The 21,638-nt window shown below is 35.6% G+C and overlaps 9 protein-coding genes across 9 annotated transcripts; 4 read left to right on the top strand and 5 right to left on the bottom strand.

The window, feature by feature from the left end:
* Window positions 1-4,424: 4,424 nt before the first annotated feature.
* VOA1 (Voa1p) lies at window positions 4,425-5,204 on the top strand (the record flags this gene model as incomplete). Its single annotated transcript, XM_056222200.1, has 1 exon — window positions 4,425-5,204. One exon carries the CDS (start codon window positions 4,425-4,427, stop codon window positions 5,202-5,204), a length of 780 nt encoding a protein of 259 aa, XP_056081915.1.
* Window positions 5,205-5,361: 157 nt separating this feature from the next.
* VMA21 (Vma21p) lies at window positions 5,362-5,595 on the bottom strand (the record flags this gene model as incomplete). The annotated part of the gene is made up of 1 exon (XM_056222199.1): window positions 5,362-5,595. The coding sequence occupies one exon, from the start codon at window positions 5,593-5,595 to the stop codon at window positions 5,362-5,364; it is 234 nt and encodes a 77-aa protein (XP_056081914.1).
* Window positions 5,596-5,832: 237 nt separating this feature from the next.
* Window positions 5,833-6,759, top strand: SRB5 (Srb5p; the record flags this gene model as incomplete). The annotated part of the gene is made up of 1 exon (XM_056222198.1): window positions 5,833-6,759. The coding sequence occupies one exon, from the start codon at window positions 5,833-5,835 to the stop codon at window positions 6,757-6,759; it is 927 nt and encodes a 308-aa protein (XP_056081913.1).
* Window positions 6,760-6,964: 205 nt separating this feature from the next.
* On the bottom strand, window positions 6,965-8,773 carry NOP7 (mRNA-binding ribosome synthesis protein NOP7; the record flags this gene model as incomplete). Its single annotated transcript, XM_056222196.1, has 1 exon — window positions 6,965-8,773. One exon carries the CDS (start codon window positions 8,771-8,773, stop codon window positions 6,965-6,967), a length of 1,809 nt encoding a protein of 602 aa, XP_056081912.1.
* Window positions 8,774-9,049: 276 nt separating this feature from the next.
* Window positions 9,050-9,601, top strand: GTF1 (glutamyl-tRNA(Gln) amidotransferase subunit F; the record flags this gene model as incomplete). The annotated part of the gene is made up of 1 exon (XM_056222195.1): window positions 9,050-9,601. One exon carries the CDS (start codon window positions 9,050-9,052, stop codon window positions 9,599-9,601), a length of 552 nt encoding a protein of 183 aa, XP_056081911.1.
* Window positions 9,602-9,785: 184 nt separating this feature from the next.
* On the bottom strand, window positions 9,786-10,826 carry PCP1 (rhomboid protease PCP1; the record flags this gene model as incomplete). The annotated part of the gene is made up of 1 exon (XM_056222194.1): window positions 9,786-10,826. One exon carries the CDS (start codon window positions 10,824-10,826, stop codon window positions 9,786-9,788), a length of 1,041 nt encoding a protein of 346 aa, XP_056081910.1.
* Window positions 10,827-11,088: 262 nt separating this feature from the next.
* Window positions 11,089-13,941, bottom strand: MDR1 (GTPase-activating protein MDR1; the record flags this gene model as incomplete). The annotated part of the gene is made up of 1 exon (XM_056222193.1): window positions 11,089-13,941. One exon carries the CDS (start codon window positions 13,939-13,941, stop codon window positions 11,089-11,091), a length of 2,853 nt encoding a protein of 950 aa, XP_056081909.1.
* Window positions 13,942-14,215: 274 nt separating this feature from the next.
* Window positions 14,216-16,282, bottom strand: TEL2 (Tel2p; the record flags this gene model as incomplete). The annotated part of the gene is made up of 1 exon (XM_056222192.1): window positions 14,216-16,282. The coding sequence occupies one exon, from the start codon at window positions 16,280-16,282 to the stop codon at window positions 14,216-14,218; it is 2,067 nt and encodes a 688-aa protein (XP_056081908.1).
* A 439-nt stretch (window positions 16,283-16,721) lies between these two features.
* ESP1 (separase) lies at window positions 16,722-21,611 on the top strand (the record flags this gene model as incomplete). Its single annotated transcript, XM_056222191.1, has 1 exon — window positions 16,722-21,611. One exon carries the CDS (start codon window positions 16,722-16,724, stop codon window positions 21,609-21,611), a length of 4,890 nt encoding a protein of 1,629 aa, XP_056081907.1.
* Window positions 21,612-21,638: the final 27 nt, after the last annotated feature.

Here is a 21,638-nt window from a genome sequence, read left to right as displayed (position 1 = left end):
ATCATTGTCCTTTAATGATGTAACATTTGATTCAGTTTGAACATCTACGTATTGAGAGGTGTCATAACTTGAGGTTTTTGAATCTAAATCTTGTTCAAGTAATACTTCTGGATCAACAATGTTTTCGAATAATTCTTGTTGTGATTGTAAGATATTATCATCTGTTACATTGTCCTTATTACTTGCAACTGTAACTGATTCATTAGTAGGATCATGTGAAATATAATCGCTCTCATCTTCTGATGATTCCTTGTAATTTATTTCCTTTCCACTGATCTTCCTATGCGTTCTACTAGCAATATTATCATCATTGTTGATGTTTATGCTGTTCTGGCTTCCAACAAGGTTCTCTTGTAGTGCCGTGGGGACTCTATAAACATTTTCATCGAGAATATCCTCATCAGTATTACTTGATTTATTAATTTCGTTTCGATCGCTTTCAGTAGTGATCTTTTCTTTTGAGTGAAGATCTGAATCTATATCCATGTTTTTCACATGATTGTATTTGTCTTCTTCCTCTTCTTCTATGTTAGCAAAGACGTAGTCTAAATTACCTTCTAGATTATCACTAGGAGATGGGTACTTAGCATTTAATTCAATCTGAGCTAATTCTTCTGTGGTGAACAAGTCTGTAAGTAGTGTAACTTGTTTATGGTCATCTTCGTAATTTTCCAATGCATCATATAACCTGGAAACAGCATCTGAGTTTTCTGCTTCATTGATGGAATCTGATCTACTTTGATCATCTGGGTATATGTTCTGTGTGTTCCTTAATATTGGATCCACTGCATAGTCTGGAATTGTGTAATTATCTGAAGTGAGAATTTTTTTAATAGATGGTACAAAAAATTTGTATCCGTGACTATTAGGATCTTTGCATAATATTATAGCACGAAGTCCTGATGGTTTTAGTTTATTGTGATTATGATTCCAAATTATTCCTTGTTCTCCGAAGGGTAAAAAGGACATGAATCTCACTTTCACAGGTTGACTAGAGATTGCCTGTAGTGGCAGTTGACCTGTGGCTTTGTTTTCTAAACAATTGCGTACATTGGTAGCAGATGTCACTGCGTATTCCCAAAATTTAATACGTAATTTACTATGTTTTAACAATGTTGTTGCATCAGTAACGATAGTTCTGATGTATCTCTCTGCTCTTCCATTGGCAGCATGATCTTGTGTAGCAGAAAAAATATGATGAATTCCTTTTGAAACAAAATATTTTGCTATCTGATCATTTGTAAATTCAGTTCCTTGATCTGAATTGATTTCTCTGACCTTTCTGTCAAATTGAGTTTCCACATACTGAATATTTTTCTTGATCTGAGCCAAAATAGTTTCAGCATTTTTGTTAAAATGTGTGGAGGTGATACAATATCTTGTATTGTTATCAACCATAATAAGCATGTATCTTTTCGTATCCGAGTTCGAATTTGATACTGGACCAAAGATATCCATGCACCACGATGAACCTGGTTCATGATCGATACTGTGTTCGTTCATAGATCCTTTATAATGGTTCCTTCTCGTGGCTTTTGAAACTTTACAAGTTTCACACCAAAATTCATTTGGTTCTTTTATTAAGTCAAGATTTTCTTCATAATGACTATGTTTAATTGAGTTTTCAATTTGTTGAACTCCTGTATGTCCCATTCTTTTATGAGCATCTTTTAAGTTTATAATTTTGGGCTTCAGTCTAATTTTGTTAGAAGAAGTTGGTTGTATTGCATTGATTTTGGAATCATATGCTGAGTGATCAATTAAGTCATCCATTTTTACGTGAATAATTCCATTTTTAACATGAGTTTTTATGTTCATATCCTTGTTTTCCAAGGTAGAATAGTTCTTGCTTAACACCAGATCGGTTTCTCTAGCTAACTCATAACCACTTATAATAGTAGTTTCTTCTTCAGGAACATAATGAGTTAATAAGTAATCATCATTTGTGTTACATTTAATTTTAATGTATCCTGATCCTTTAACGGAAACTGCATTGTTTTTCCCAATACCAAAGAACTTTACCTTTTCTTTGTTGTCTTCATAATCAAACAATATATTTTTATTGTTCGTGATATTGACACCTGAACCAGTATCAATAATGACTAGATTTTTGTTTGAACCCTTTTTGTTCTTCTTCTTCTGTTTTTTCAAAAGTTCTGACTGGTTTCGTGCCTGTTTTAATATATTCTTTTTGGGTTGAACCTTGTGAATAATAACCTTTTGAGTAGCTGGGCGTTGAATGCCTAAGTTCTCTGTTTAATTTCTTTCTACAGTTAACTGAGCTGTGGAATTCCGATTTACAGTACTTACAATTTCTTTCTGAATAGTAAGAGTCATTTGAACTCAAGTCCATTACTGTTTCAATTACAATATTGATTAAAATTTCTTCAATTCTCTCATTTTTACCAATTGAGTATATATGTAAACGTTGTTTAACCGGATTTTTCAAAGATTCATGTAAGGTTCCAAGGATTGCCTCTTCTAAAATGTATGTAAGATTTGAACAATTTTGACAACATTTTGAAAGGATCCATTTTTCCATTAATACTAACTTTTGAAGTTCATTCATTAACAAATCAGTATTCTTACAAGTTGTATCCACCAACACTTTTTTCCAAGCCTTTTGTCTTATTTCTCTACCATAAAGGCTTATGTATTTTTTCTTCAAGTCACGGATGATTCTAAAGATATCACTTGTGTTAATGTTCATTATATCAGGACTTTCATTTAAACCTTCTTTGATAACCTTACATAAGATTTCATTTTCACGAGAATCGATGTTTTTAATTTGTTGATCAAAAATGTCATCAAATTCGTACTTCTCAATGAATTGTTGAAAGCTGTTCAAGAAAACAGGAATATTTTCGATTTTAGTCATCTTATGCTTAAATACCCAATCCTTAGGGTAAAATCTCCTATTTCTTGAGGTCAGAGTATCGAATAAATAATATGTCCCAGTTGAATCATTTCTTTCATGTAACCTTTTAACATCTTTATCGAAATCAATCGATTCTAACTTTCTTTTTAATCCAAGAATTACATTACTAGTTTTTTCAATTTTTTCATCGATTTCCATTAACTGATCGAGATTTGAAATATCGTCATCCTGTTTAACCTCATTTGTAATCTTATTCTTTTTAACGGTTAATTTGTTTAAAAATATTTCATACGTTTCTAAATCAATTAAGGCTTGCTTCCTCTGTTTGTCATCAATAGAAGTATCGATAATAAAATTTTTAATTTTTTTAGTAGTATCTTGAATATTGACTCTTGATTGAACCTGCGTAGAAATGTTGTCGTCAGTAACATTTCTTGTTTCATCCCTCACTGGGGTCGCCATGTTGATAATTAGTAGTTTAGTAAGTTGTAATAATTAAGAATAGTCGTTCCTTCTTAATCTATATAAGAGAGGTATATAAAACACACGCTGATTAGTTATATTAAACCAAAAGGTTCAGACATAAATCAGAGTGTTAATGATAAGAATTTGATGATAACTCATCTTCTTATATAATAAGTTCTGATCAATTAATAGATCTTTATCTCATTACTGCAGTAAATTCTATTATTAGAATTTTTCTACTTCAATTTATACGAAGACGTATAGTTGCAATAACTTAATCCAATTTATACGAATAGGTGTATAGTAGTAATCACTTATTCCAACAATATATGACAAGAAACAGTCACGAAATTAGTGGAGGCTGAAACGTAAGGATTAAATAAAAAAAAATACTGCCTTTATCAACAATGGAATTTCAGCAATTATCTCAAAATTCCTACCGGTTTCCTCTTAAAAGAAAACGAACATGAAAGATTGGATGAAAAATATCCCAATTCAAATTGTTAATATGCTCCACCACTCCTTTCACAAGCGGAAGAAATGTCTGGCATGAAAAAAATTCAAAGATTAGAACAAGATCGAACGTAATGGTACCAAACAAAAAGATGACACAGAATCACTTTTTTGGTAATCTAAAAGAACACATTTGATTATTATCATAGATGTAGGTAAATAAGCTTCTATCTGGCGATGCTATTACATTGCTGACTTTAATCAATAACTAGTTCTTCTTTCTAACTTTTGATTTTCTCATGACTGCTTGCAGTGAAAGCTCCATCAAACGTTAATACTTATTTATTCACAATCTCATTCAAACTACTAAATGATAATAATTTTCCTGGATTGAAAAAAAAGAGAAAAAACGCAACAATGCCATATTGTTGTCACACTTTGTATGCTGCCACTTTTCTGTGATATCCAAGTTTGTCATATCGCACGAAAGAAAGACAAAACGTTATTTCTTATATAAGAGCAAACCGTTGATAAATTTTAGCGCAAGAATAAAAAGGGTAAAAAACCATTGATAAATATCGACAGCTGTGACTACAATATCCTAGGAACGAACTGCAATATTATAGCAATGGTATTCGGTCAGCTATACGCTTTTTTAATTTTCACAGTATCATGGTTTCTTTCTAACACTGCCTATGCAGCTTCATCCAAGGAAAGTTCCTCCTATATTTCACTTAACGAAGAGAGCCATTTGGAAGCCATCAACAGTACAGTAGATGTTATATCTTCTGTTGACAGTGCTATCGCTGTATTTGAATTTGACAATTTCGCATTATTGGATAACATCAAAACTGATGAAGAATATCCATTTTTAGATAGATTTTTTTCCAATGATGTCACCTTGGCTGTTAACGATAAATCGCCTTTGAGTATTCCTCAATCCTTGTCCTCAATTTCGGAACAATTTACCGTGGATGAGTTACCTCAAAGCGCCTCCGATTTACTCTATGAATACTCCTTGGATGATAAGAGCATTGTATTATTCAAATTCACTTCTAGCGCTTACGATTTAAAAAAATTGGATGAATTTATTGAATCTTGCTTACTGTTTTTGGAAGATAAATCTGGTGACGATTTGACTATAGTCATCAATTCTGTCGGTTCTTTTGACGCTGATGACTTTGAATTTGCTGCAACAGACAGTTTGAGCCATCATGACAACGACAAAGGTGAAGATATTGACAGTGACATTTTAAGCTCGATCTGGACTGAAGGGCTACTAATGTGCCTGATAGTTTCTGCATTGTTATTGTTCATTTTGATTATTGCACTCTCTTGGATATCTAGTTTAGATATCACCTATGGTGCATTGGAAAAGTCGACTAACCCAATAAAGAAAAACAATTAATCGTTATATATATATATACTCGTATATTTGAAATAAACGTATGTAAGATTGGATTATGTGCAGATGCATCTCAATCAGCCATAACATTTAATGCTATTTTTTTATTTAGCCTCTTCTATATTTTTTATACATTTCCTTCTGGAAAAATATCACTCAATCAATCTTCCTTTTTGCTACCGTCAACCTTATGATCTTCGGCCTCCTCACGGAAGGCTACAACGATGTAAACAATCAGAACAACATTGGCCATTGCAGCAGCCAAACCTCCACTGATTAAGGTATTTGGTGTAAATTGCTGAATGACGAAAAAAGTAAGTACGGGCAGTATAACCATTGCTGCAGTGAACAGCATGAGTTTATTAATCACAGCACGAGGTACATCGACAGCCATTATTTGTTTTTGTTTGAGTTTATAGGGTTCCTGTTTACTAGCTATTCTTGAAATGCTTCCATCTTAAATTGAAGGCTTATGTTATTTAGTACCCTTTTCCTTTGCTTTCGCAACGGAAAAAAAATAAAATATCATAGAAGATTATATATACAGCATCTGAAATTTTATACAACAAAAAATAAGTAGAGGCAGAAAGCTAGAATTTTCAGCTAAGGAAACATTCATCAACATAAAATTATGGTTCAGCAACTTAGTTTATTTGGATCCATTGATGATGACGGTTACGATTTACTAATATCAACGTTGACTACAATATCAGGTAATCCTCCGCTGCTATATAACAGTTTATGTACTGTTTGGAAACCAAACTCATCTTACGACGTTGAGAATGTGAACTTCAGAAATCAATTGGTTGAGCCAAATAGAATAAAACTTTCCAAAGAAGTGCCATTTTCTTATTTGATTGATGAAGCAATGATGGATAGACCATTAAACTTCAAGCTTTTGAAATCATTTACAAAGGACAATATATCACTGGACTATGCAATGACGAGAAATATTTTGCACAATAGGAGTCCGCAAATGATCAATGTCAGCAACAACAACGACGAAGAAAAAAGTGGCAGTGAACAACCAGGAAACACTGTAAATGATAGCGGAAAAAATAGTGATATCAGAGATGTCGACATGGATGCAAGTTCCGTTCTTTCGAACGAATCATGTTCCCCTTGGTCGTTACAAATTTCAGATATTCCTGCGGCAGGAAACAACAGAAGTGTCTCAATGCAAACTATAGCCGAGACTATCATACTATCTTCATCAGGTAAAGACTCCTCAATATCCTCGCTTATGAGTGGATTGGGTTACGTCTTTGAATTTCAATATCTTACAATTGGTGTGAAATTTTTTATGAAGCATGGTTTGATACTGGAGTTACAAAAAATCTGGCAAATAGAAGAAGCAGAGAATTCGCAAATAACTAGTGGAGGATTTCTTATAAAAGCATATATTAATGTTAGCCGAGGTACCGATATCGATCGAATTAACTATACGGAGACTGTCCTATTGAACTTAAAAAAGGAGCTACAAGGTTACATAGAATTAAGTGTACCTGATAGACAGTCAATGGACCCGAGGGTAGCACACGGAAATATTATAATATGAAAACCTCTAAGCATTATTTTTACCAAAACTCATACAATATAGATATAAAAGAAAATGGCAACCACCCTTAATATACAGGTATTCTTATCTCTACAAATACAAATATGTAGTTATATATTTCGCAATGTTATATTGAAGATTATAAAGAAAAAAGATGTTAAAACAAACGACAGAAACATTGGAGGCTGATAAAGCAGAGAAAAAACTATTTCTTGGCATCTAGTTTACTTAATTTAGCCTTTTGTTTGGCGATTTGCTTTTTCTTCTTTTTTAAGCTCTCAGTTTGTTCCTCTTTTCTAGCATTAGAATACTTCATCTTTTTGTAAAGTTTCTTTTGTTTGTTACTCATCATAATCATCTTCAGTTTTTTCTCTTCATCTTCTTCGTCAACCTTTCTCTTCTTATTCTTCGACTTGGTAACATTCTTAGCGGCTTCAGAAGTCTCTGAATATTTGATACCTTGTGCTTCTAACTCTAGCTCTTTCTGTGCTTGTAACTCCTCCTCCTCCTCCTCATCATCTTCTTCTCCAACAAGAACTTCTTGGTCATCTTCTTCAACCTCAACCTCACTTTCAATTTCATTTTCTTCACCTTCTTCTACAGGAGCAGTTGGGTCATAACCGATAGCGTCACCCCATGGGCTTAAATGAGGTGGAAGAGCTTCACCTGGAAGATACTTATTGGCAGGTACCAACTCACCTTTATTGATACAGTCAAATATCCATTGCGGTTGAACATATGTTCTACCGGCAACCTTGTTTTTTAATACTGGTCTGTCAACAATATGATGAGTAATCTTGGATGTGTCAATATCCGCCTTATTGTCAATTTGGTCCAAAGTGGATTCACTGATCACACTTCCACCGCAAGATAGGATTAAAAATTCAAGAATATCAATCGGAACTTCTCTACCAACGTAAAAAACGAAATCAGAAAACAAAGAGGCAACTGGAGAGTCATACTTACTTGGTTGTACTAAGATGTCACCCTTGTTCTTGTTGTTATCCTCAAAAGTATCTAGTTCTGTCTCATCATTTTGTTCTTTTTCTTGTTCTAGCTCTTGTTCCTTTTCTTCTTGTTCCTCCTTGTTGGTTTCTTCAGTGTTTGCCTCATCAGCGTTCAAGGCAGATTTTAACGTTGATGCGTCTAAACTTTCGACCTGTACGTCTTTCTTGATCTCTGTTGGGTCATGTTTTAGCAAGCTGTCTTCTTTTCTGGATTCTAAGATATACGATGATAAACCACTTATGATCTTATCCTTTTCCAAATCCAATTTTGGTGGATAAATCAGCCCACTATCGGTGTATAATTTATATAGGACGAAATGCAATAGAGTAGAATAAAATTCTAAGAAAGTCAACATAATTCTAAAGTCTACATCACTTGGGATGTTTTCTGGAAATTTGAAAGGAACTAACCATCTAACCTCTTCGCCTTTAATTTTAGCTTGATAGTAGACACCTTTGATGGATACGAATACTTTACGAACTAGACGTTCCTTGGCAACATAGGCTAACCACTGATTACAGATTTTCTGAGCATCACTGATAATCTTTGACGAAACTTGGTTGGTAGAAGGCAAGTTAGAGAAGAGAAATAGCATATTCAAGGCATCATCAATATCCCTTAGAGCATCTGGAAAACTTGGATAACGTTCCTTGATGACATGATCTAGAGTATAAGTATCTCTATTCTCCTCTAACCTTTTAGCAGAAGAAACTTCACCCCTACCCAAAGCCCTTGTTAGTTTCCTAGCAAAAGTCTTGTGTTCTCTAAATTTTGCCAAGACGGGCTCATGCATTAGATATTGAATATCCTTGGCATAGTAAAAAGTAGTTGGTGCAGTAGAGCCCTTATTTGCCTTCTTCTTATTCCTTGGTTCTCTAGGGTAGATACCTTTGAATATACATAATCTTCTGAAATCAGCAAGAGAAACTTGCAATTTTCTCACAGCTTGAGATCTAGTGATGAAGTTTCTCGCGTTACCTCTGGTATTTTTCTTCTTAATTCTCATTGTTAAAGTAGAAAGTCGTTGATATACTACTATTTGTTGTAAGGTCAAAATCTGTTTCACAAGTACGTCTTAATATACCTCGCCAATAAGCTTTCAAAATTTTTCACTTTTCTCATCTCATCTCATCGCAAAAAATTTTCTTTTATTTTTCAGAGAATTGTAGTCACCACAGACGAGTTACTATCATATTTATGCATATAACGATAAAGGGAGGCAATAGCAGCCAAAACCTATACTTTTTTGTTAATTGTTCGAACTCAGCCATAACCCAGAATGATGTACGGCAGATGGCGACTATGCGGAATATATAAAGTAGGTGGATACATCCTCCCCGGCAGTCAGCGATTAGCATCTACGGGAGGAGCCAAGATCGGTAAGAAATTTGAGAATATGGATCAAATAAAGAATTATTTATCACAGCCTGTATGGTCAGTCCGTGAATATTTGCGTGTAGGTGTTAAAGAAGAAAAGCTTGAGTTACCTTCTGTAAAAGCTGTGAAAAAGTTGTTGCGATTATCAGGTCTTCCCTTAGAAGGAGCGGATATTGAAGGGATTCAAATGCGACTTGCCAAACAGTTATCGTTCATCAACAAACTGCATAGTATACCTGTGGAAGGTGAAGAGCATAAGAAGGAATATAATGCTCGGTTGATGCAAAGGAAAACAAGGCAGTTGAGCTACGCAGGACTTCTTGAAGGCATCAGACACCAAACGCAGGATGTGGAGTTAGGTGAACTTAGTGGATCTTGGAAACCTACAGGGCTTGCAGCGGAATCCAAAAATGTATATTTTGTTATAAAGGAAGGATTGCTTAAAAACAGAAAGTAAAATCTTCAAAGCGGCACCATAAAAACGCTTTATTCAATATTTTCATTTTACCAGAGTGCATTTTGTACACGTAACATGACAAGGTCAAGAATTTTCTTTTTGGAATGCATAAGTAAAATTAAATACATAGAAGTAATAACATTATTTACAATTGGTCAAATGAGGACGTGTCTTTATGAAGTAATTAAAACCATCTACCAGCACTCTGGAGACGATGTTGTCTTTGTTTCTCTACAGCTTTACTAATATACCATCCATACAAGACGCCCATCATAGAACCACCTAGATGTGCAGCATAGTCAAATGATCCCCATCTCAATGCACAACCAGCTGCGTTCCATGCTACCGAAGCCAAGAATGCCACCCAAGCCCCGCCCGGAACTGGGAAAACAAACAGTAGTATTTTAGCATGGGGGAATAGATATGAAAAGCAACCCAAGACTCCAAATAAGGCCCCACTAGCACCCAAGCTGGGTCCAACAATAGCTAGACGTGCCAATTTTGGATACCATAGCGAAAACAGAGACCCCGCAATGGCGCTATTCATGTATAAGGAGAAAAAATTAGATGCGCCCAACATCGTTGAGAGTGAAGTACCAAAGGACCATAATGCCAGCATGTTCATACCTAAGTGCCAGAATTCTTGATGGGAGAATGCACTTCCGATTATGGAGATTTTGCTAATTAAATGATCCTTTTGCAATAGCATGTACTTCTGTAAAAATTTCCAGCATTTAGGTAGCTGCCATAGCCCAAATACAGCAACATTGATTCCTAACAATGCGTAGACCAAATTCTTTGGATGCTCCTTAAAGTACGTGAAAGGTGGAACGTTCTCGAACAAATAGGGGGAAACAAAATAAATTCCCACCATCAGCGAAAGCCCCAGTATAGTCGTAGAGCCTAGTGAACTACCATCATTCCTCTGTTGCTGGTACTGCTGAAACCTGTTCAAACGCACATACCGGTTGGTAGTCTCTTCGTTGAAAATAGGCTTCCACCTCGACTTCATCGTAGGTGTTTGGGAAAAAAATCTTTTCGGTATAACTTGTTGAAGGACTATACCACAGCTTACCAAATTTGGAACTTTTTTTGGTATCATTATACGCTGGAGTTTTCCTGTATGTGATACCGAAGTCCTTGATGTTAAAAGCGAAAAGTTGTTGCGGAAGAACAATCTTGACGAGGGTCGAAGACCGAGCATAACCGAGCTTGCACCTAGCATATTTATACGTAAGTACAAATCAAAGTTCTGATATATGTGTATGCCAAGTTCAAATACTGAACCCTTCCGGATAGTGATTGCCACCTTTTTTATTTGATCGCTTATTGTGCAAGCCAGACTAGAGCTCAGGCATTTCCGCTCCGAGAACCCGCACCAAGAAAAGTTATATGAAGATCTTCACCAATCCTAACGAAGATCTTTTTAAACATTTACATAATCATGTATAGAAGTTTTGGGTGATAAAATATCGGTCTACAAAGTGTTATGCCTCAAACTCAATAAGATTGGACTTGTCTTCCGATGGGCTTGCTGATAAAGGTTCAAAAGACCTCTCTTGGATGGCTTTAGTACTAGTTTCGTTAGCATCATCGATCTCAAACCAAGAACTTTGCAAGAGTTCTTCATGCTCGGGTTGATGCTCTGATGTAAAGTCATCTAGATCATCATACTTTTCTTCTTTGGTAGTTGTCAAACTTGCTGCGGCTATTGGTGTGCTTTCTGTAGAAGTGATACTATTTCTGGTTGCTACAGAGTCGACGCGGCGACGGACCTGCTCAGCAACCCTCTTACCATCTGCTAATATACCGTCAAACATACTTCTAAGAACTTTGTTTTTGTTATTAATGCTGACATGCTCGTCGACGTGAATCGATGATCGTAAAGTATTAGAAAAAAAAAGTTCGTAAGTTTCATCTGCCAAGATAATCATCCTAAAAGTTGGTAGGTCTATGACCTTCGGATGAGTAGGATCTAAGGCTGCGTTTGCTTTTATGCTTTCCAGATGTTTCAATTTTGCTGTTCGCTTTTCCTCGCCTTCATCATCAGACAGATCAATCAAATTTACCTCTTCCGCGAGATCAACCGCCTTAGCGTATTCAAAAGATCTTTGAAGAAAGTTGCTTGCAGCTTTTAGATATCTTTCTGCTTGTTCAGCTTTATATTTTTCTTCATCAATGGTAACTCCTGTTGGTAACTCGATCTGGTTCATCGTGATTATCTCTTCCCCGCTTTCCTTGATGATTCTCTCAGCGATATCGTCTTCAATGCGCTTCTTAGTTAACAGATCCACGTATTTACCACTTTTCCAAGGTTCCGTAAGCAGCAATAGCCCTTCCGATAATTGCAGCACTTCCTCTCTATGCAATTCACCATCGTCATCTGTATCATATAAAGAGAAGAAATAGTTTATGGCTTGCAAAAGATCAACAGTCAACAGCTTATCCAAACCTGTTACGACATCATTCAATGTCAACTCACCGATATGAGCAGAATCCCAATTGTCAAACAGCCTTTGTAAAAAATTCCTTTTTTGCTTACGGAAAGCTGGGTCTTCATCTTTTTCACACGGCCTACACGAATCACAAAACTTACTCAAAAACTGAATGAATACTTCAAAGCCCATATTAGATGAACCGGTTCCCATGCTTATTTTGTAAGTCTCTATACTTTGGTAAAACATATCATAGATGTTGGACAAGTTGCCACTAGAAAGATTAAAAGTTTTTGGCATGTGACGCAATTGCGTTCTTTTCATGAAAGTCTCAATGTTTTGGAAAATGCCCTTTTCATATTTGTGTCTTGCCTGCATTGCCAATTCTTCAGTGATGACACTAAACTCCTTGAAAGCCGTCACTAACAATTCTTGAAATTTTGTAATTTGTCTATACTTTATGTCACCTGAATCTGGATGCGCACTTTGGCCTAGAGTCTGGAAATAGTGCTTAATGATGGCAATAAACATCCCGTCATCATCCGCTTGTAAAATATCATCTGCATTTATCTTCAGAACTGCCAATGCCACTTGAAATAATGTGATAGATCCGTTCATGAAGAAAATGTCCATTATTCTAACAGCATATTCTAAAGGCATTGAAGTGAAGAACAAGGACAAAAACCAGGGTAAAGACACCACAGATAGTTGAATATCATGTTGGACAATATACTCCCAAAGAACTGGCATACGGTCTTCTACAAAGGACTCGAACACTCTTTGGTCTAATAGTGTGCCGTACATTGTCTTTGAATAATAACCTGGAACGTAAATGTCACATAAATTACATAGGCACCAAAACGCCTGTTCTTCAGACATGAAGATTAAAAATCCTGCAACGACTATATTCATGGCCTGACAATATCCGACATCAGGATTTTTCCATGAATATGCTGTCAAAACATTTCTCAACCTTTGAATACCTTCTTCAGTTTGATATGCTGAATACTCTGGCAGTGATCTCTTTAAATCCTTTTCGATTTCATCAATAGCTTGTGACGTTTTCCCAGCATTATCATGCAATATCTTTTCATACTCCCCGGAACTTGCATAGCGCACATACATTGCTCCTGAACATAACTCCCAAATTTCGCCTCTCATTCGATTGGGGACACCAATTCTAATTAGTTTCCTGAACATGGGAGTTTGTACAGTAGCCAGGTTCCTTCCATTCTCCCTAAAATAATCAAACCACAATCTCAATTTGGCTTTCTCTTTCGCCATAGTTGGGTTTCCGGGATACTTAAAATGCTGACCAAGACCAGCCCTGGGTACAATTATATCCTTTTTACCTAGTATATTTTTAGCAATCAAAAATTCTGAATATGAAGTTTCTAGGAAAGCAGGTAAGTCTTTGGTGTTTGGAATATTTTCTTTCAAATTTAGCTTTAATTTGTTACAAAATTGTTCTGATCTGTAACGAATACCGATAAATTGAACCAAGACTTTTGCTCCTGTGTATAATGTTACTAAAAGAGCAAACTCATACGATTCGGATGGCGATCTCTCAACTCGTTTGATAGTAGAGATATTCAGTATTAATATACACGAGGAATGATCGAATGCGTCCCGGAATACCAGGAAGTGAGGTGTTAGAAACAGTCGTCCAGAGTATACATAAGCGGTTTTTCTCCCTTTACTGTTAACCCTATTAAAATACCCTTTACCATCTTTGGTAGACGTTGCAAATGAAACTTCTGCATTTGTATCATCCAGAATTTTTTCACTTGCTGGAAGTTTATACTTCAATCTAAATTTCTCATCTCTGGTTAATGTCGGAGTGAAACTGTCAGCCAATTTGTCCAGGAAAGGAGCCTTTTGACGTAAGGAATCAAAGAATGACATTCCTTATCCTTTAAATATCGTTGTTCCAACTTTGAAGTACTTTTAATGCTTTGATTAGCGGGTTAATGCCGTAAGAATGCACAGTTTTTTGAAAGTTTTGTCCTTTCCCAGCCACTTTGTTAAGGGCTTTTCTTATTTAAGTTATTTTTCTAGTTGCAAGAGTCGGCCGACCATGGTGAATAATATGTTAGGCAATTAACAATATAACGCACAGAAAAATGTACTATATTTACCTAAGTATACATAATAGGAATCAACACACATAACTACGCTGCTAATTCTGATCAAGAGGAATTCCTTCTTCTATGGCCAAACTAATTACACGGTCCATCAATTCGGTCATGTATTCGAAATCATGGACCGGATTGGCACAAGAGTATATAATACGCAATGTCTTTAAATAATGCGACTTGAAGAGTTGATTGTATGTACCTACGTCAATTCCGTTGAGCCATCCGTGTGCCAGTGGGTAGAAGAATATACTGGCATGTTTCTGGAAGCAATTGTGCGTTTCCTTTTCTTGGTCTTTGCTGAGTTTTTTAGATTTCCATACTGTTTTCGTCTCCTTTATCATATTAGGCAATTCTTGAACCTCAACTAGCTTACCAGTGTTGTTACTCTGGCTATCCCACGGTAAACGATTAGTAGGAAAATCGAACTGAGGTTTCATAGTTGTAGGATCGTCAAATCCCCTTAACTCCCTTGCAGAAAGCCCTAAGGCCGATAATAATGACATTCTTTGCTGTAATGACAATTCTGAATTGAATAGAATATTTGTAGCATCGGTTACCTTGTTTGGCAGAATGACCAATACACTTACTAAAGCGTTGATTCTCCACTGCTCGAAGAGCGATTCATCGAACTCATTATTCAGACATGCAATACTCGACAAAATTGCCTGGGCGTAATAACCAACCTCTAATGGAAAATCCTTCTTTTGCCGTACCAATTTCACTGTCTGTTTTAGAAGTGGCAGTAGTGGAGCTTTTCGAGTTTCACCAGTTTGTTCATACTCTTTCATCAAATCTTTTAAGAATACAATCCGCTTAACATGATTTTCTTCATCGTCATCATCGCTATCATCACAGTCCAGCGTAAGGCTTTGAACATGGCTTGAAATCTCTGTAATCCTGTCCTTTCCAACTCCCAGTTGGATATTGAGTATAGATGAATTTCGTAAGGTTTGGAAATTAATCGCTTCATTCTCACTGTTACTATCGAACTTCAAATTCGGTATACTGATTTCAAAATCACTTTCATACTTCAAATCACCATTTGATAAAAGCTTAGCAATAAACATTGCCCGTTCCCTTGCTTCGTGTTCATTGCTACCCAAATGTTTGGTCACAGCAGTTAAAAACTGATCATCATGCGATATATGTTCCTTCTGAGGTGAACTAAGATTGTGTACTATAAAGAGTACAAGCAATTCACAGGTTTTCGTATCCACATCGTCATCAGCAAAATCAGCAAACTTACTAACTAAAGCACTGACAAATTTCATAGAAGAGTGATTACTCATTAGACGAACTATGATTTCCTTCAAGGGAAGTGACTGTATATCAAATAATACAGATAGAAACACGATTTTATCTAGATCAAATCGCCTCAGGATCTTCCTTACTTCGTTAGAGTTTTCAACGCTTAGTCCAATTTGAATATATGGTAACAAAAACTTAGCAACAAGCCTTCTTTGCTCCAGTGGTCTACTAGCTGACACTATCTTCTGAAATGAAGAGAAATATGACTCTTCCAACAAGAATAATTCACCCAATATTATATCCGTTGCAAGCGTAGGGTTGAGCAGAAACGTCGCTACCAACCATTCTCCTAGGAAGCCAGGCGGGTTCAACTTAACTGTCTTATTGTTTTCAAAAAGAAACTTCCACTGAAGGCGAAGGTATCCTAAATACTTCGCTATATCAATTCGCCCAGCCAGTAGATTAAATAGCTTACTTCCGAAAAATAAAGCCTTGACATTATCACGGTCTAGTTTGCTATTTCTGCTTGCCTCTAAATGAGAATTTAAACATCCCAGTTCGAGACTAACAACGTCTTCCAAAACATCTAGATATATGTTTATCTCCTCTAATCCATCACGCCCACTTATTGTTTTAGAGAAAGTGACGAGCTGAGATAGAAATGTTAACGACTTAGAGATTAGTTGTCTCAATATCATCTTCGATCTTTCCGGCAGTGATGGATATACCGGAAGTACGAACTTAATAAGAACCATAGAGGTTTCAAGATCCACTGATTCATGAGGATCGGTATCCAATTGTACTAAAACCTTATGAATTTGATCACTGTGAGCCCCCTGTTTCAGCGTTTCTAAATTCATTCTATGATGAATACTAATACACGTAGAGTAGCCTATAATATCGTTTCTTTAATGGCATTTGCTTGCAAGTTTTTTGTTGTTCTCATTTTTGGTGTTTGTTTTTGTTTTCTTTCTTTTCAAATTTCACGGGTCCTTACAGAAAAGAGGTAAACAAACCAGAGCAAAGTACATGGATACAAAGCCCATCCACATAACATTACGGATTCAAGACGGAAAGACTACTATAGTTTGTTTATTCGTTATATAGAAATAGATACACTTTAGCGTCAGCAACATTGGAATCATCCTACTTTCAACACGCTTCACTGGAGCGTCTGGCTATAGCATTTTTTCTTTTCTATCTAACTGTAAGCATTACCAAAAGTTGAGTTGACCTCAACGTTTTTGAAACTGGCCTAATTTTTATCATTCTAGGCACAAAGTGATTATATATTGAAGAATGATGGTAAAACAGGAGGAACCTCTAAATGAGATTAGCCCAAACACTCCGATGACTAAGAAATCTTATTCATTAAACGAGACTCTGCCGAAAATACACCATGGCAACCAAGCAAGATTACTAACCTCAGAGTTATCTAGGGATAAGTCAACGAACTCTGTTGCCATGCTCGCAATGCATAATAACATAATACGTGAATTTATAAAAACCGCAAGCAGTGATATAGAATTAAACACTGAGAATATCACTACTGTTGATCATTCATTAAGTTCGATATATTGCCTACTGAAGAGTCGTCACATGTGGGATCACATAAAATCCACTGTCAAACAACACTTGATGATCATTGTCAAGCTTATAAATAATAACGCATTAGGATTAGCGTCATCTGAGATAATCTTTCTTTACAACGAAACAAACTTATTCCAAGTTCATAATTTGAAGAATATTCTCCTTACCGACTTCAGTACATGGAATGACTACTATCTTGCTAATCTGAAAATATTAACGCTGCAGCTTATATTGAAGAGAAAGCTCGTAAGAGAATATCTACCGCATGTTTTAGAACTCTTTTCCCGCGATAAAAGGTACCTGTTGAAAGATCATAACCTAAAAACGCCTGCTCTAACAAAAATAGTGCTGAGCTTTTTTGCTGTCACAACAAGTTGTAAAGTCTTATTTGGGCTTAAATTTTTACAGTATATCAAGCAGTTCAAATTACCTCTCAAAAGCTTCATCGGCAATATCAGCATCGAGGATTTTAGCAACAATCTTTTGAATAAAAACTATCTCGACATGGGATCTAATAAAATATTCTTAAATTCTTTCTACTTGTCCTATTCAAGGTTATACGATGGACTGGATAAGATTATGCTTCTAGACCTTTTAAGTTATCAAGAAGTCGCCGAGATGCAAAATATGATAAAAGTTAAAAAGTACTTTAGTGAGTACTGTAACACGAGCGATAATCGCCTCTGTTGGTCCTGTATATCCGTCGATGATTTGAAAGTGATACTTGAACGCGCAACTGATTTTTTGCAAAATAAAAAGGAACATATATCTGTCACTTTAAAATACTTGGTGTGTCTTTGGTCTACTATTCGTCTGGAAGGCTTGAATAAGAATAAGGACATACTAAGACAATTTGACCGTACTGTCGTTTATGTCAACTCAAATATCCAATCAGTCGACGACGAACCTGCCGTTGACTCATTATCCGAACTTCTGACAATTTTATCTGAAATATGTATCGATTTTGGAGAGCCTAAACGACTGTCGAACGTTATAAACATATTTTTCAATGCTTCCGTTTTATTCAAGAACCATTGTTTTTTGTTGAAGACTGCCAGTTTGGAAATCAAGAATGTTTTAATTAATAATGAATCAAAAACAGCCCATCGAACTATACTGAAATTTGAGAAGTTTGTATCTAGTGCCCAGAGTGCTCAGAAAAAGCTTGAGATATTTTCCTATTTGTTTAACGTATACTGCATGCTCCAAAATAACTCTCTATCATTTGTTTTTGATTTTTGTCAAAATGTCTTCATCCATTGCTTTACACGCCTAAAAACTACAAAGTTTATAGAATTCTCGAACTGTTCAGAGATTATGCTTTCAATACTATATGGAAGTTCGTCTATCGAAAACATACCTTCCGAAAATTGGTCACAATTAACCAGGATGATATTTTGTTCATTGAAGGGGAAGTTTGATTTAGATCCCTCCCACCTAAACGAAAAATTTGATAAATTACATTTCCTGAATAAAAATGAACTATTAATCCGAATAGTTTATTTGCTAAACCTGGATATGAGTAAACACCTAACAACGAATTTATCAAAGATAACTACGCTGTACATAAACTGGCTGCAAAAATCGAATGAATTAACCGATAAAATATCATCGTTGGAGATGAACTTCGTTAAAATGCTACTCTGCTACTTGAATTTCAACAATTTTGATAAGTTATCCATTAAACTTTCTCTCTGTATTAAATCAAAGGAAAAGTACTTCTTTGGTATCATTCCTTATGCTAACAATTATTTGCTGGAGGCTTACCTGAGCTTACATATGATCAGTGATGCACTTGTGATAAAAAATCAACTACAAAGAACGGTAAATTTACCAACCGCGAAAATAGAGCAAGCTCTATTGCATGTAAACTCTCTAATGAATATCCACCTGTGGGAGTCTGATTTAAGAGCATTTCAAGAATATTTTGGAAAAACACTGCCCGCTATGAGACCTGAATTATTTGATATCAATAATGATCACAAGCTACCAATGTCGCTTTACATCAAAGTTATACTTTTAAATATTAGGATTTTTAATGGAAGCGCAAAACTCAATATTAAGGCTGGTAAACTTATATCTGCTGTGGTAGATTGTAGAAAGGCACAAAACTTATCCCTATCATTACTTAAAAAGAAAAACAAATTATCACAGGGATCAAGACTGGCATTGTTAAAGAGTCTGTCATTTAGTTTTTTTCAACTTATCAAGATATACATACGCATTGGTTCTGCCAGAGATTGTGAATTCTACAGCAAGGAATTGTCTAGAGTTCTGTCCGAATTAGGGGAGCCAATTATTGTATACAGGTGTCTTCATTTTCTTCACAGATACTATATGATTACAGAGCAAAGCAGCCTTCAAAATTTAACTTTGAAAAAGGCTAATAAAGCATTTGATTTTCTTGACGCAGAGGCAGATATTACAAGCTTAACAATGTTTTTGTATGATAATAAGGAGTTTGTGAAATTGGAACAGTCATTGGTACTGTACTTCGGTGACCAGCTAGAAAAAACATTCTTACCAAACTTGTGGAGGCTCAACATGGGTGAGGACATTAACGACAGCGTTTGTTTGCCTGAATATAAGCCGAAAAATGTAATAAATAGAGCGAACAATATGTGGCGGAAAGTTATGAACCAATTGGAGGAGGACCCCTTTTTCAAAGGCATGTTTGAATCTACCCTTGGAATTCCCTCTTCTTTGCCTCCTATTTCTAATACTATGCCCAGTATTATTCTGAAAACTCCTTCGAAGCACAGTACAGGGTTGAAGCTTTGCGATTCTCCAAGATCATCAAGCATGACGCCTAAAGGTAAAAACATGAGACAGAAGTTTGATAGGATTGCCGCTATTGATAAACTAAAAAAGATGAAGCAGCTTCTGGAGAGCCTGAAACTGGACACTTTAGAAAATCATGAGTTGTCAAAAATTTCCTCCTTGTTCTCACTAACTTTAACTATTCTATCAAACATCACTAATATCAATAACACTGATGGGAGTTTAATAACTAATTTTTCTCTAGCTGATTTACCAAGACACATGCCTTTGCTATTCGATAAAACATTGAATAATATTGATAATGAAGATTACAGAAAATTTCGTGTGTCATCATTAATAACCTCCAATAATATATCCGCCACTTTAGAAAGTGATGTGGTAACTGCCGCTCAAAAGAACCTAATGGAAAGTAATCTGGATATCAACGTTATCACCATAGATTTCTGTTCCATAACTGGAAATTTACTTCTATCCAAATTAGAACCTCAAGCCAAAAGAAGGACACATCTAAGACTACCGTTGATACGGTCTAATGCGAGAGATCTCGATGAAGTTCATTTCTCATTTCCAGAGGCTACGAAAGAACTGCTTTCGATCATCAAGAAAAGTAATGAAACCACATCGGTAGAGGTTACCAGCAAAATTAAAACAAGAGAAGAAAGAAAGTCTTGGTGGACCACAAGGTATGATCTAGATAAAAGATTGCAAAAACTTTTGAATAACATCGAGAGTAGTTGGTTTAATGGGGTTCAGGGATTTTTTAGCCCTGAAGTTGTCGATAGCTTGCTGTTTGGAAAATTTAAAAGTAAGTTCTACGAAATTTTACACCAAAACCTACCCTCTAGGAAACTCTATGGAAACCCAACAATGTTCATAAAAGTTCAAGATTGGGTGATAGAGTTATTTTTAAAACTTAATCCGCAAGAACTCGATTTTCTTTCAAAGATGGAAGATTTGATATATTTTGTTCTTGATATTCTCCTCTTCCATGGAGAAGAAAATGCTTATGACGAAATTGATTTTAGCATGCTTCATGTGCAGTTAGAAGAACAGGTAAAAAAATTCAGAGCAACTATGACAACTAATAGTATATCTCATACATTTTTAGTAGTTAGCAGTTCATGCCATTTGTTTCCCTGGGAGTGTCTCTCATTTTTAAAAGATTTGTCAATCACCCGTGTTCCTTCTTATGTTTGCTTGCATAAACTTCTATCACGTTTCGATTACAAATTACCCATTCATGTTACTATCAAGGATAACATTAGTATGATATTAAATCCAAATGGTGATTTGTCCAGAACTGAATCTAAATTCAAAGGTATGTTTCAGAAAATAATTGACACAAAACCCTCCTCTCAGTTGGTAATGAATGAGAAGCCAGGAGAGGAAGCTCTTTTAAAAATGCTGCAAAACTCTAATCTGTTTGTGTATATAGGGCATGGTGGTGGTGAACAATATATAAGAGGTAAGGAGATAAAAAAATGTACCACAATTGCCCCCAGCTTTTTACTAGGCTGTTCTTCAGCAGCGATGAAGTACTACGGCAAGTTAGAACCTACTGGAACAATATACACTTATTTGCTAGGAGGATGCCCTATGGTATTAGGGAATCTTTGGGATGTCACTGACAAAGATATTGATAAATTTAGTGAGAAACTTTTCGAAAAGATGGGATTTTGTTCCAGCTATAGTGATTCCAATGATAGTAGATTATCTGTCTCACATGCAGTCTCCAAATCCAGGAATATATGCCATTTACGTTATCTAAATGGTGCAGCTCCTGTTGTTTATGGGTTACCAATCCAATTCACATCATAATTGCTATTTGTATGAGTTACAAAGTAT

This window comes from Saccharomyces mikatae, assembly GCF_947241705.1.
Source record: "Saccharomyces mikatae IFO 1815 strain IFO1815 genome assembly, chromosome: 6".
Lineage (NCBI taxonomy): Eukaryota > Fungi > Ascomycota > Saccharomycetes > Saccharomycetales > Saccharomycetaceae > Saccharomyces > Saccharomyces mikatae.
This window is presented reverse-complemented; position numbering and strand designations above follow the sequence as displayed.